Here is a 16,659-nt window from a genome sequence, read left to right as displayed (position 1 = left end):
CTATGAACAAAAGACAAAAAGGGTGGGGATCAAATGAGAGAGCGAGTCATGCGGATTGGTTTTCCGAGGTTGGCATTGGCAACCAAATCTTCTTCGTGGAATTGTAAGGCTTGTGTGGCGTGCGTTTTTGTTGATTTTTATTTTTCTTCCTCATAAATGGCAGAAATATGACCAAAGAGTTACGTTATATATTAATAAAATTGCGTATTAATTTATATATTAATATTAATTTTTTTATATTTAAAATTTAAATTAATATTATTTTTAATAAAATTTATTTTTTAATTAATTATATTAAATTAATACATACAATTATATTTATAATTAAATTTTTTCACGAGAAAAACAGAGAGAGAGCGCGCTTTCGTAGAATTCTGTACGCGTGGTGTTGATTCCGGCCATCATTTATGATGAACTGTCGAAACATTGAGACTAGACCAACCCATATCCTTATCTATATTATATTATATTTGTGAGAAAATAATTTAATTTGTAAATTACAGTAATATAATGGAAAAATAATTATCGAAATCAATATATTCGATTTTATAATTTAATTTAAAATTTAAATTTTAAAATTTAAATATTATAAATTAAATTAAGTCAGATATATTACGTGATATAAAAGCTTTTAAATTGTATTATTTATCTTAAATTATCAAGATGTTTTACAACAATAATAACAAGGAAAAATAAATAAATTACCCTCAAAACTATGAGATTTTAAAGAAGTTGATGTAATTAATATTACACGTGGATAGAAAACAGATTGGATGGCGGCCTCCACGGGTGACTGGAATTTGGGAATGAATTATGAATAATGATAGGGATATATTACCATATTACTATTTATCTATTATTTTTTTAATTTTTAATTTTACTTAATAATTAAAAAAGTGAGTATTAATAAAATTATATATTTTTTAATTTTTTTAATAATTAAAGATATTTAAAAAAATATTTAAAAATAATTAAAAAAAAAACTTAAAATAAATATAGATAGTAGAAAAGTAATAACCGTATCCCTACGCATGATGAACTATATATGAAGTGACGATCACATTTTTGAAAACTTGAAGAAGGACAAGTTCTTGGAACACTGAGAGGACATGTTGTCTCCTATAATTCAATTGGCTGTTGGAACTCTTTCACCAATCAAAAGCCTTTCTTTTTCTTTCTTTTTTTTTTTTTTTTTTTTGGTTTCTTTTGTTTTCTTCTTCTTTTTCTTGAAATGATTAATTAGTCGGCCATTTTTCTTTAGCAAGTTGCGTTTCTTATCCGTTTTTTACTCATTCAGGGTTATTACCTGTTTTTGACACGTAATAACCCTAACGAGGAAAAAAAATAGGCATCATCAAACAACAAAATCCATATATACCATATTTGTCAAGGATCAAAATCATGCCTTGTTACTAATTTTTGTCTATTTGTTTCTTTGATTGGTATAGGATGTTCCAGAAATAAAATTCTGACTAATTTGGATAGTTTTATTAAAAAAAAAAAAAAAGAGTACCATAAAAAGAGTTGCAAAGTATAATTTTCCCTTTTTAATTTTCATACTATGGACTTTTTTTTATTATCATTTTACCCCATTTTTATATTATGTAATAATAAAAAACATTATTCGTAATTTTTTCATTTACCCAAATCAATATTTTATGTCACAACAAAGAATAATAATGAAATGATGGAAGAAGTACTATACTCATTATTACATAATACTTAATTCTTCAATGTGTCTCTAAAGTAGAACGTTTGGATTTGATCCAAAGGCACCCTTATTTTGAAATTATTTTGTGCCATGAAATTGACGTATTCCATTTTGTCTTCTTTTGGTGTTTTCTTTTCTTTCTTCCTTTTTATTTTTATTTTTATTTTTTATCTTTTAATTTTTGGTATGGATGGCACTCATTTTCAGCACCATTTTAATAAGCAAATAATCTTTATCTCTTTATATTGGGCCCGACATGAGGCACATGTTTATGTCCAAATTATATAAAACTCCCTAATAATGCTGATGGCCCAATACGAGCCTAAAGCGCCAGAGACTATATGCTGTCGACATGTCACATGGGAGTCTGATCCTAATTAATAATGGACAATCTGGTGACGTGGCCATATTCAATAGGATGTTGTCATTAGGGCTAAGCAACTTCGCAAGAATTCGAAAGTCCTACTCCACCTTTGACACCACTCCGAATCGGAGTTTTTTCAACCAAATAAATCGGAGTCGGAAGTAATGATGTGCCGACTTAGGCTATGTTTAGATGATGTTGAATTGAGTTGAATTGAGATAAAAATTAAAAGTTGAATAAAATATTATTAGAATATTATTTTTTAATATTATTATTATTTTAAAATTTAAAAAAATTGAATTGCCTATTATATTTTCTGTTTGAATTTAGAAAAATTATCGTGATTAAATAATTTAAATAAAATGAGTTGAGAGGAGTTAAGGAACCAAATTGGCCCTAGACTTCGACTTTAATATTGTATATATTTTATAAAAATATATATATTTTTTATATATTAATCATATATATTTTAAATAACTATAACTTATATAGTTAATTAAATTCAATAATATACTAGTATGAATAAATTAATATGTTTGTACTATAATATAAATAGATTAGATTGACTAATAATAGTTTAGTATATGCAAACACTATACTATTAACTATTACTACCATGTAACACTAATGTATAATAACAACTAATGTATAAACATTAATATATAATAATATGTAATACTAATTATACAATAACTAATGTATTATAACATCTAATACTAATGTATTTTGTATAAACACAAATATATAAATTTATAATAACATATCTAGTAATGGATAATAATCAATATATAATAACATTAATTTGTACAATGATTTATTTTTTCAATTTTGATTATGTTTAATAAAATTGAAATTGGAAAAATATTTTTTTAAAGAAAACTAAAATTTGGAAGCTCAAATCCAATTAGTAAGAACTCAACATTGTCAAATTGCAATTTCAAATGAGCTAAAAAAAAAAATTCTATTAAAAAAGTCCAAATCCGATCAAATCCAATTAGTGAGAGCTTAAGATTGTCATGTTGCAATTTCAAATGGGCTAAGAAAAAAAAAACTTAATAAAAAAGTCCAAATCCAACTCCGACTTGCAAATTGGAGTCAAAACTGGAGGTCAAATTCAACCTCCCACAAAGTCAGAGTTGGAGGTAGTATGGGTGAATAGGAACCGGCTAGACCGACCAGCCACCAAATTTAGGAATTGGTCGAAACAGATAGAGAAATAGTTGGCCAGTGGTATAAAATGTTCAATACTGATGTCAGTCGATTCGATTTCAATTTGAACCAAGGTCATACCGCCAAACCGACCAATATTATATATTATATTTTTTTATACAATTCTTATATAAAATGACGTCGTTTCATTTGAAATGACGTCATTTTGTTTTAAACATATGACAAAAAAAAAAAAGCAAATGGCGTCCTCTCTCTCTCTCTCTCTCTCTCTCTCGCCTCCGATGCCATCGATCCATTGTCGGTTTCGTTGGGTTCTTCTTCCATTGCCGTCCCTCTCTCCTTCCATCCATTTGCACAGTTTCAAACTCTCACATTTAATTCATTTAATGTTTGTTAATGGGGACTAGGATTCTTTTAATTTTTTGGAGAGGATATGGATCCATTTTGTTAATTTTGTTGTGAATCAATCTTGTTATATTTGTTATAAGATTTTTTTGAGAGGATAACGATCCATTTTCTAGTTTTTTGTTATGGCTCAATTCTTTGATAGTGTTGAGACTTGTAAATTGAAATCGCACCGATGAATCAATGGTAATCAGTTTTATCCCTCTTCATCAGTGGTTTCGATCGGTATCTCTCCCTGGAAAACACGTCGATGAGGTTTCGATTTTGTCCAAAAATCACACCAAATGGGTCGGTTTTCACTCCTAGGAATTAGGAAACTCTGACTCTATTCCTAAGGCACTCCGACTCTAATATTGTCGGTGCTCAGCCTTAGTTGTCATCTTTATGTTTGGATTTTCTGAATCAGAAATCAAGGTTGGATCATAAAAGTGGCCATAAACAAGCATCCTCGAGAGTATCATATTGCAACTAGACTACATGTGTATATATATATAATATCAAAAAATCTATTCTTCAGCCTGCCATTATAACACACCATTCACACTGTCATGAGAAAAGACAAAAAAGGCCCCATAAAATTTTGAAAAGACAAAAAAACTCCAAGACTTATTTTGATATTGTACATGCTGGCCACTGTGTTAAAATATGGTATCCTCCGTAGCACTACTCATATAATATATATATATATATATATATTAATTTGCACCTTTGATTTAAATATGGAGGAATTGTACCACTGAGATGGTGGTTGTCTGCAAAATGCTACATTATATTATCATAGTCTTATCACATTTGATGAAGTGTTATTGCCCAATAACATTTAAATTTCTTTTTAAAAAAGAGAAATAATTTAATCATAAAATATTTTATAAAAATAAATTTATAAACAAATAAGATTTGATATGATACGTTATATTATAAAATTATTTTTATTGTAATATACTATATTAAGTCACATCAGTTTATGAATTTAATTATATGAAATTTTGTTGTGACTATAACATTTTACTTAAAAAAATAAAAGATAATTTTAAAATAATAAAAAATATCACATTCACGAAAAACAGTACTCGTGGTTGTCTAGAGACAGTGAGACACACGAGTGAGATTTTCCTAGATAGTAGATAGCGATGCAATTGGATATTGGGCCTATAAGCCCACACCGTGATAGGCTAAGCCCAATGATTTCAACTTCCTGAGGGTCCCTTTGAGCAAGGATACACCTGTGTTTCATAGGGTTGTGATAAACTAGCAGATGCTCTAGGCCGAGAGGATTTCAGGGATTAGACCGTGAATATAGTTATTGCCCAAACCAAGCAAGGACAACCTGCTGAGCTTACCTTTAAAAAAAAAAAAAAAAAACTTTAGGCCATCTCATCTCATTGTATTGGAAATGGTGTTTGGATTCTAAATTGGTACTTTGGTTAGAGAAATGATATTTATAGCATGCGTAAGTATCGTGTAATTTTTTAAAAATAAAAAGTAAATATGAGATTCAATGGAGATTCCAACGTAAGAATAGTTATATATATATATTATATCCAACGTACCACTTAAGTATATCTTACTTACAATGATGAAAAATTAATGATGTTTTAATCTCTCTTTTTTTTCTTTTTTTCTTTTTTAATTATAACGAATTCTACAACAAGCGGTATGTTGGCGTAACAAAATTACAAGTACGGAAACATCACCACTAATAAATTAATATGCCAAACCAAAACAATCATATGCCGGCTCTATTGTATTGATCAAATCCTACGAGTGCCTCCAGCAAAACTACAATACGTTAGTTGGGAAAGGCTGGAAGGGTATTGAAACAAATCAATGCTACATATAGTCGTGGAATTGCAAATGTCGCGCAATCGCTTTGAAAAAGAGTAGAATCCACGATTAAAAAGTTAGTTTTTTTTTTTCATGTGGGTCTCATATTAATTCATTTTTTTCAAAGCGACTGCACGTCGCTTGCACAACCACAACTACAAATATTATTTCTCATTGAAACATCCCCAATATTTAAGTCAAACGAATTATTTGACTTATATAAATAGCAGAGGTGTCATTCGCTTACTTGACTAGTATGTCTCCTCTCATATATAGAGGTTGGAATGAGCCTATTCTCTTCTTTATAATAATCTTATCTCTTATTTGAGTTAAGCTCGAGTTAATGATTTAAATCTCCATCCTTATCTGATCTTATCTGACTACCAACGATGTATTTGAATTTATCTTGTTGATATGTTTATCATTTTTTGGTAGGTGATGCATAGATTTTGAACATGTGGCCCACACGACGTTCAGGACTTATCATGGGCTCCTTCTTTTGGACCTTTGGGTCTTTAAGCCTTGTGGGTGAGCCTTGAGGTTTTGCGGAGATTTTGGCCTCTCCACTATGTTTATTATATCTTTATTGCTACATGCCTCAGAGTTGTTCTATATATATATATATATTACAACCTGTAAACAGTGATACAACCCAAAACTCAAATTTCATAAGCGCGAGTTATTTTTGTAGTTTATTGCTCAAGTGTGAGAAGCATCACACATATAATAGTACTACAGAATATACCGACTTGGTTTATGGCAAGGACAAAAATAACAAGTTGCTTTTAAGATATACACCGGCTAAAAAATTCTACCATAGAATAATAGGTCAAAACATCGTCACGAATCTCTATTTAAACTCCGTGAATTCATTATCATTCATGTTAATAAAATATAAGAGCAATGCTATTTTTATTGTTGAATTTTATTATATTCAATCATACTTATTAACGTGTTAGATGAGTAAGTACAATGATAATAAATAAATAAATAAAGAATCTAGAATGGTATTTCTTAAATGATAATAATTGAACCAAAATCATTCTTCCAAAGGGCGTACCATAAATCATGGTGTTCATTCCATGATCAGAGCTATGTATATTTTAAGCAAACACACGAAACATGTCCTCATCCCCGCTGTCTTTGGAGTGTTCCTCTCGTTACTGCAAAACCCTATTACGTAAATGTGATTGATGGTTTAATAAATGTATTAGGCAATTCAAGATTGAAACATGAAAGAGAGAGACAGAAGAGGAGACCAACGAGCATGTACCACATCAATGGTCTCTTTGATCAAACCCCATGAGTTTTTGTTAAATGAGAGCAAATCATATGACATGAACAAGACAAGATTTTCTGATATATATATATATATATATATATATATATATATATATACAACCCTACATGAAGTTAAGAAAGCGAAATTGAAGCAAAAGCAAGCAAAAACAATACAAGATCTTTGTTCGATGATTATCCAATATTATATCAAAAACTTTTTCTACAATCATTTTTGTATATTTATTATATATTTTATTAATGTGATTGACTGTATTATTTTTTTTTAAAAATAAAATAATTATTTTGATCAATCACATCAATAAAATACATAAAAAATATACAAAAATGATTGTATATCTCAACATTTACTTTATTATTAATATTGTAATTATTAATTAATCACAATCTTGATCAATTGTTATATAATAGAATCTAATGTCACCATCTAATTTGATCCGTCTTGCACGTGTCAGAACTACACAGAAGAGGTTCGATGATAAATTACGTTAATTAACTATGCGTGTCTATATATTATTAATCCATGTCTGAGACAAAGAATTAACTAAAGGGATAAATAATGAGCTGGCCCCAACCCACCATTATTTGCCTAAGATTAGGGAAGTATTCGCAGACTTTCAAGAGAGAAGCCTCTAGTTTTGTATTTGAAAAGATTTATGTACATTTTTCTTTATTAACACAATTAATACTCTGTTTTATTTGTATCAATGTGAAAAAAAAGATTTTAAATTCATATTTAAGAAAGCTTGATGACAGATGTTACTCGTATTTTTGAAGTTAAAACGACAGTACACCACCCATATTCCTGTGGGTGTGATTAGGAGTTTTAAGTAATTTGTGAACGTATATGTGGAAATAATTAATTATAAGATCGATTGAATTGTGGTCCATAATTATAAGGCAAATAAAAAGGAAATTGAGTGGCTTAAATTACCTGTATGACAGCACGCAATGTTTGATCAAACTCCTGTCGTACTTTATATTGTGATGACTACTTGGCATTTGCCATTTGTCAAAGACACCCATTCTCTCTTGCTCAGAGAACTACAGGAGCGCCCACAATTTTTTTTGCCTCCTTCCAATTAATCTTCCACGCAATTCCTTAGAAGCTACATCGTTATTCTTGAGAAATTCAGAAAGCAGCCAATACCCAGGCTGCTAGCCTCCCACTCAATATATCATTATTTTTTAAATATAAAATAAAAAAAATAATAAAATTACATTTTTTAATAATATAAAAAAATGTGAAGTTATTGTGTATATATAATTTTTCTTTTTCTTATGCCAAAATCATATTTTATTTACGTGACATAATTTAATTTGAAAAATATTACCTATCATTTTCTACACCATATATCAATATGTAATTTTTTATTTTTATATTTTTAATTTAACATGCATATTTATACATGATCAATATTCGTGTGTTTAAATATATAGAAGGATAAAAATGATAAATTATATATTGTTTATGGTGTTAAGAATAATAAATCTGATTTTTCATTTTATCCATAAGATTTAAAATTTAAAATTTATCTTTTAAATTAAATTATAACACATAGATAATGTATAGTGTAAAACTTTTCAAATAAAGTTATTTTTAAATATAATTATGTTCACCCAAAACCCAAGAAAATATTTGGTAAAGGTTACAAAGTTTTAATTAATTAGGAATAAATAAGAAGCTGCGGGGTTATCTGTAATTTGACTAGTTCAATTATTAGCCACTTGATTAACCCTATATATACATAAGCCCTCTTCATGTGGAACTCCTATACTTTATAAAAGGATCTGCAAGAGCTCCAAAGCCCCACCACCCCCTCAGGTACTCGATCCTCTCATAAACTTCAACTCTTTTCCTTAATTATTTCCTTAAACATGACCAAACCAGCACCAAATGTAGTGGGAGATCATTCATTCTATAAATCTTCCAAAGAATCATATGTTCGAAAAGCCAAGGGAATGTCCTTCTTTGCCTTTCTTCTCTTCACTTTTGTTTACATTTCGGTATTTTATATCTTCAATTTGTCTCCTTCCACCCTGCTCAACACCACCAAGTTTTGGTTCTTCATTACCAACACTCTCATCATCATCATTGCTGCTGACTATGGTGCTTACTCTTCATCCAAAGAGGAACAAAGTCTTCACGACGAGTACATGAATATGCCTAACAAAGTTAAAACTAGTGTTCCATCCTTGGTTTCACAGTACCCGGAAGTTGTTTGTAAAGACACGTCCAATCGTCCCAAGATCAGAGAGGTTGTCGTTTGGCATGAAAAGAAAATAACAAGTCAGGAAAGCGATTCGTTCCCAGAAAGTAATATTCCGCATGAGGTTCGTGTGACCAATCCAGATCGTTCGGAAAAGCATCATGTTCATAATCATCATGATGAGGATTGGCAAGAAAAGAGGTATGAGGTCCTTCCTCCGAAAGCTGATCACAAGATTCATTCAAGACCGACCGTTGGTCGAGTTAAGTCGGAGAAAGCGAGACGAGGAGTGATTGACGAAAGCAATAACGATATTCGAAGGATCGGTATAGAGACTGCAAAACGTGAACCAAACCTAGAAGAAAATGATCAGTTTTCAACCATGTCCGTTGAGGAACTGAACAGAAGAGTTGAAGAGTTTATTCAGAGAGTTAATAGACAAATCCGGAGCAACTAGAAACTAGAAAGTACTCCGGCGAAATTTTAAATACCAGAGAAAAGAGATCGAATAATATGAATATGGAGAGATCGAAGCAGTTAGATTTTCAGAAAAAAACAGTTGCTTGCGTTTTACTTAAAAAGTTGTAGTTTTTGTCTTCTTTGTTTATTTAACTTGTGTTTTACTTTATTGTAATGACCTTTCAATGGTTTGTGTAAAGTACGCTTTGGACTGTTAATTGCATGTAGGGCTGTCTTTCTCTCTACAAAGTTTCTAACTGTTCTTTTACTTTAATCTTCAACCATCCTCTAAATCGATTAATTAACGGCATTTTATAGGCTTTTATCTTATATATATATATATATATATATATATATGCTTGTAATATACATGAAGTCGACAATACTTGCACGTAATTTTCAGATTATCTCCCATATAGCCTACCTAGGGTGAGTTCTATATATATTAAAAATTTTGACCTCCCAAATTCCCCTCCTAAGATCTATTATTTGAAAGAATATTAAGAAAAATAAAGAAATAATAACAATACAAAATATTATGTGAAAAACTCTAAAAAAAGCAGAAAAATACCAGATCCAAAAAAAGAAAATTCATTATGTGAAAAATTGTTACAATTACATAATTTCTCTTCTCACTCTAAATACACTTACAAATCTTTCTTATTAACAAAATTTTAACTCACACATCTTTCCCTTTTACAAAAAAGATCAACAGAGGAATTTAACTAAATTAAAAGTTACTAAATAAGTTTTTTGACTGGTGCACTTTACCAAAGAGACTAAACCTCTTCTATAGGCATTGAGCCTTGATCCTTCTTCATTTTCCATTCATATGGAAAAAATGCAAATGAGCAAAATCCAACAATCTCCACCTTGCGATTTTGACTAGTCCCATAGCCATGCTCCACTTCAATGAAGATTTTCATAACTTCTACTATCATGCTCCACCATAAAAGCATACTCATTCAGAATAAACCAATTACAAGCATTTCACTTCAACCCATATCGAAAACAATCTTACTGAAAATTATTGTGTAACTTTCACGTTTGACTTTCCTGTAAATTTATCAGTCATTAATATGAATTTTCACCACATACCCTGCATCAATGCCAAATCAATACCTGCGTACAAATTTGTCGACTCACTAACATTGACACATCCTCTATTATGGTAATTTTGAGAATTAGCAGCATGCCATAAGGATATACATATCCATTTTTCTATAAAGAGAGACACAACATTAATATTAATAGCAGTATCTCTATTTACTGACTTTGAGTCTCTTGCCGAACCTCATCCTTGTACTAGCCATTTTACCAGTAGCTAGTATCACAGCTGACTTCAGGGGTTGATCTGCTCTTCAACACCTTGTATAATCCAATTTCTCCACCCCATTCCTAAGATTGCCTTGATGAATTTTTACCGTAGAAATGAATAGTACCTTACCAAGTAAGTTCTCAAGAAAGATTGGAGAGTTACAATGGTCCCGCTTAAATTTCAATATTCTAGACAAAACCTTCTTAGATAATACATATCCACACTACCACTTCAAAATTCCATCCTGCCAAAAGAACCTAGTGGCTTTAATACCACTTAACACTTGTTAAGAATTTGGACATACCAAATTTACCCCCTAGGATCTACCATTTGAAGGAATATAAAAAAAGAAAAAGGAAAAATAATAACAACACAAGATTTTAAGTGGACAACTCTCAAAAATAGAAGAAAAATCAATAGACCCAGAAAAGAAAATAAATTATATGAAAATTGTTACAATCACATAATTTCTCTCATCATCCCAAATAACCCCACGAAGTTTCTTCACAAGTAAAACTTTAACTCATATCTCTTCTTCTTTTACAAAAAAGGTCAATAGAAGAATTTAACTAAAATTAAAAGTGACTAAATAAGCTTTTTGATTGTGCACTTTACCAAAGAGACTAAACCTATTTTTATAGACTTTAGGCCCTGATCATTCTTCATTTTTCATCCATGTGAGAAAAATGCAAATAAATAAAACCCAACAATTATATATATATATATATATATATATATTTATATGTATGCATGCGTACGTACGTACGTGTGTGTATATGCATGAATAGGAAAATGATGATGCTTCTTGGACCGATAAAATGCATGATCTGAATTTTGACAAAATCGTTTTGTACTGTTTTTTATTCTTTAAACTTTTGTTTGAATAAAAAACAATTTTTTTTGACTAATTCTCCCAAAATTCAGAAAGTTAACGCACCATTTAACTTCGGATTTATTTATATATATATTGATCATAACAAAGGTAGTACCGAAAAAACCCAAAACTTTTATGCAAGTCAAGCGATGATCATTACAAATTTTCATATCAGCGATTGATCAACGGGTGCATGCATTTGATATACCAGCTATCGATAAACAGACTTGTAAATATATTTATATTTTGTTAAATCCTCTTTAATTTGCCTCTTATATATATATACACACACACACACATACCCTTAAGCTAATTAATAGTGTGTTTGACAAGTCGATCATGAGTGTCGTACATGATGAGTTTGTTGATCGACAACCATCTATGCGTAACTTTTAGAACCAACCAAATTATATTTTTTTCAACCAAATTATCTTTTTTTAATTTAAACTTTTGAAATAAATAGTAATTTCACAATGTGTATAATTTATCTCAAACTTATATCTAACATCATTTGAACATTTTAAATCGTGAAAATGAGATGATGTTAGAATGATATATAACACTATATGCCTGATCATGATTTTTTTTTTTTTTTTATTTGGACTAATTATGTGTAATATCCCTTATTGTATATAGTTACCATCAGGATTATTATTAATATTATACTTTATTAATGGGTCCACTGTCATGTGGAATCAACACCGGTACGTACGACGTACGTTACACAACCTTAAATTATAATATATATATATATATATATATATATCAATGTTGTTAAATTAAATTTCCATATGCCTTATAACCTCATGTGTTACTGTTTATAAATTATTAGGTGAATATAATAATATATCGTTGTTTGTGTTTGGATAATTTGAGAATTCCAAGGCCACCCAAAATCACTTCCAGTTAAAAAACCTTCTAGACAATTAGATACCGTCCTATATTCGGAGAAAATAGTGCAAGAGTTTGGTCTTTTTACGTATGTTTAATATTCACTCTTCCTTTCAAAAAAAAAAAAAATATTCACTCTTGTTTGTTAAAAGACATGTAACTTGATTGATATAACTCTTAACCTTTAAAATAAAAATCTAGATTTCGAAATCTCCCCTCTCCCAAATGTATAAAAAAAAAAAAAATCACTTTTTGCTTATAATATTATCACCATGATCAAATGCATGCCTATGAATTTTTACAAAAAAAAAAAAGATATTTGTAACTAATTTTTTATAATAAAAAGATTATTTAGACTTATTTTAATTAAAAATATAAATTTCCTTAGAAATAACTGATCGTAAATAAGTAATTTTTTTACAGTAATATATATATATATATAGAGTTAAGAATGAATATAGAGTAGTTTGAAAGCGAAAAATATTACTTCGTTCATAGCGCGTAAAATATTAGGAGCTTTAAGACTACTATACATGTAATTTTCAAGACTCTCAGTTTGAAAGCATGACTTTACAGCCCATGATGTTACATAGTTTCATGGGAGAAACAAAAAATTAATCCTCGAGGGTTGAAATTCTTTATTACTCAAGTAGTTTCGTGAATATAATATATATATATATACACATGGCTAGCTATCATGATTAGGCGCCATCCCCGCTGCCCCGGCCTGTATCGTGTAGAAATATTTACGGGTCCATATGATTAAAGTCGTGTTCACAATTACAGGAAAATGAAAGGGACTTCATTCTTCTTCAAACCGGCCAATTGATTTCGATGAAATTAAACTCTTAAATACGCGTTCATTTTTCAAATTCTCATCATAACTTCTATAGTAACAATACACGCATAATTATTTCTCATATCAATTGATATCAATGAAAACTTTTGTTTGATTATATAGTTAAGATGATATAAAATAAGATATTTTGTTGAAATTTGAATAAAATATTATTATAATATAATTTTTTAATATTAATTTTATTTTAAGATTTAAAAAAATTGAATTATTTATTATTTTTTATGTGAAATTTAAAAAAAAATATAATAATTATCTAAAATGAGATGAGATAATTTAGTTTTACATATCCAAACCAACGCCTTACACGCATCTATTTTTAAAACTCTCACCTATATTGCTTAAGAGTAATGATATATTCATAATTATTTTTATAATATTTTTTTATAATTATATTTTAAAATAAGAATATTTATATAATTATAATATTTTTATAATTATATTTTAAAATGAGAATATTTATATAAGGTAACGTTATTTTTATATAATATTTTATAAAAATACTTATCGTTTAAAATATAATTGTATGACTATTATAATATACTTATTATCATGCTTGATTGGTATGATTTGAAAATAAAGCGGGAGTCTGTCCAATTTGAAACCTTCCAAAGCACTTTGAAATTTCTCCTCCTTTTCTCAAGCAATTCTTCTTGTCCTTCTTCACTTAATAGGAACACAAGTAGAGAGAAATATTCATTTAAAAAAAAATTAGAGAGAAATATATTCCTGTATTTTGTTTTGCCTTTGGTTATATTGATTATGATTCAATACATTAAAAAAATAATATTTACAATCATAAAAGGTGTAAATTCTGAACATTTTCCTAAAAAAAAAAATAGATAAATCTAGAATACATATGAAAAAAATAATCTTTTAATGTTGATTTCCACTTTTTTTTTTTTTTTAAAAAAAAATGAGCGAAACTTACATACTTTAAAACAATATTTAACATTACTCTTACTTTAAAGCAAAATCAAGAATCCCTTTATTGATATAAAAAGTAATATTCTTGATCTTCAAAAATAGAAAAATGTTATTGATCATCTTGTAAGTACGTGGGGCTTAATATTGCTCCAACTTTCCTTGGTGGGGATGTCTTGTTTCGAGGAAAATTAATCTGGAAATTGGCGAATGGATAATCCGAATTTAAATTTTTAGTCTTCTCTCGGTTGCTCTCTGGAGAACGAGGTGAAGTTTAGAGTAGGTTTTGGTGTGAAGTTTTAGGCTGTAGTTAGTGTGAGCAATTATGGAGGATATTCAAGAGAGATGGAGTCAATTAAAGTTGACAGAGAGTGAGTCTTCGGTGCTGGAAATGGATGATGAGGGTGTGTCTGAGATGAAGGAGACAGGTGATAGAAGTCTGGTGGGGAAGGTGTTCACTGATCGTACGGTGAATAAGGAGGTTCTTGAATCCACGATGGCTAAGGTGTGGAGGATCAGTAAACAGGCTGTTTTTCATGAATGTGGGTCAAATGTCTTCACTGTGACATTTGCTACACAGGCAGATAAGGAGAAGGTCTTGATGGGAAAACCATGGTTGTTTGACAATGGTTTGTTTGCTCTTAAGCTGTTTGATGTGTTGAAGCAACCAAAACTGATAAGCTTTGATAATGAAGAATTCTGGGTGCAACTTCATAACCTGCCCTTTGCATTCATGAATAGAGTGTATGGGGAGAAGATAGGGAGGACAATTGGGAGAGTTCTGGAAGTTGATGTCCCGAGTGATGGGATAGGGTGGGGAAGATTCCTGAGAATAAGGATTGAGTTGAATTTATACCAACCTCTAGCAAGAGGGAGGATGATTAGTGTGCATGGAGAACAGGTGTGGATCCCGATCAAGTATGAAAAATTGCCTAAGGTTTGTTTTATGTGTGGTTTCTTAGTTCATGCAGGTGGAGGGTGCAGATCTCAAAGTGAATCATTGTCTCAGCATGCTGGAAAGATACAGCAGTTTGGTTCATGGCTTCGTGCCTCTCCTTCCTTTATTAAAAGAAGCTATTCCAGTGGGAGGTCCAGTAATGGTGCTGGCGAGAGGTGGAAGGAAGGTCCAGTGGAAGGTGGAGGATCTGACTCTGATTCGGCTAACCATGCAGGCGAAAATCAAGGATCTCATCCAAATTCAAATTCAAATTTGGATAAGGATGAGAGTGTGGAGTTTGTTGCTTGTTCATATCATCAAGATATGGATAAGAGGGATGTTATAACGGAAAAGAGGGAGGGATCTATAGAAAGGAAGGGGAAGGAGTGTTCAAACTTGCAGAATCTGATAAGGCAGGAAGAGACAGTTAGGGAATCAGTTAACCAGAATCTAGTGGGTCACGTGGAGGATAAACATAGGAAGGGAGAGTTGGGCTTGAGTATGGGCCTGGGTCTGGATGCTGGCCCAATTATGGAGGACCAATGCTTTAATGCATTGGCTAAGGAGAGTCCAAATCTAATGGGCATGACTAATAGTGTGATCCAGCCGGGGTTAAGTGCTGAAGTAACAAGTCAGTCCAGTGATAGAAGGACTATGATCACTAGAGGAAGGTGGAAAAAACGTGCCAGGGGGAAAGCTATGGACAGAAATATTTTAACCTCAGACATGATGCTGAAAAGAGGGTTAGTTGATGAAGAGGATGGTGGTGGGGAAGAAGCAAGTAGGAAAAGAATAAAAGTTAACAAGGAAGGTGCTTTCCTTGATGCAAAATTGAACTTGGTGGCGGCTGCTGAGCAACGCCACCAAGAGCAATGAAAATCTTGAGTTGGAACTGCAGGGGGCTTGGTAACCCCCGTGCAGTTCATGACCTTCACAATCTTGTGAAGGATAAGGGACCAGACTTGGTTTTCTTGATGGAAACCAAGTTAGAAGCATATAGATGGGTTTTTCTTAAGAGGAAATTGAATTATGAGGGATGTTTTGTAGTTAATCCGGTGGGAAGAAGTGGAGGTTTGGCTCTACTATGGAAGATGGAAACTAATGTGATCATTCATTCATATTCTAGATTTCACATTAATGCAGTAATCAAAGCTGAAAAGGAGGATATGGGGTGGCAGTTTACTGGATTCTATGGACATCCAGAGGTGAGTAAGAGACAAATGTCATGGGATATTTTACTGTCATTAAAGCCTTCTAATCCTATGGCTTGGTTTGTTTGTGAGGACTTCAATGAAATCTTGGCTCAAGATGAGAAGAGAGGAGGGAACCTGCGATGTGAATCTCAAATGAATAAATTTAGACATGTGGTAGATATGGGGGGTTTGTTTGACTTGGGATGGTCGAATTCCAAGTTTAC

At 30.8% G+C, this 16,659-nt stretch overlaps 1 protein-coding gene across 1 annotated transcript; it reads left to right on the top strand.

Moving 5' to 3' along the window:
• The first annotated feature begins 8,651 nt into the window (after positions 1-8,651).
• On the top strand, positions 8,652-9,440 carry LOC122276840. Its single transcript, XM_043086738.1, has one exon. The coding sequence runs from the start codon at positions 8,652-8,654 to the stop codon at positions 9,438-9,440; it is 789 nt and encodes a 262-aa protein (XP_042942672.1).
• Positions 9,441-16,659: the final 7,219 nt, after the last annotated feature.

Source organism: Carya illinoinensis, chromosome 9, assembly GCF_018687715.1.
Source record: "Carya illinoinensis cultivar Pawnee chromosome 9, C.illinoinensisPawnee_v1, whole genome shotgun sequence".
In the NCBI taxonomy this organism is placed as follows: Eukaryota; Viridiplantae; Streptophyta; class Magnoliopsida; order Fagales; family Juglandaceae; genus Carya; species Carya illinoinensis.
Note: the sequence above shows the minus strand (reverse complement) of the source record. Positions and strands in the feature narration are given on the sequence as shown.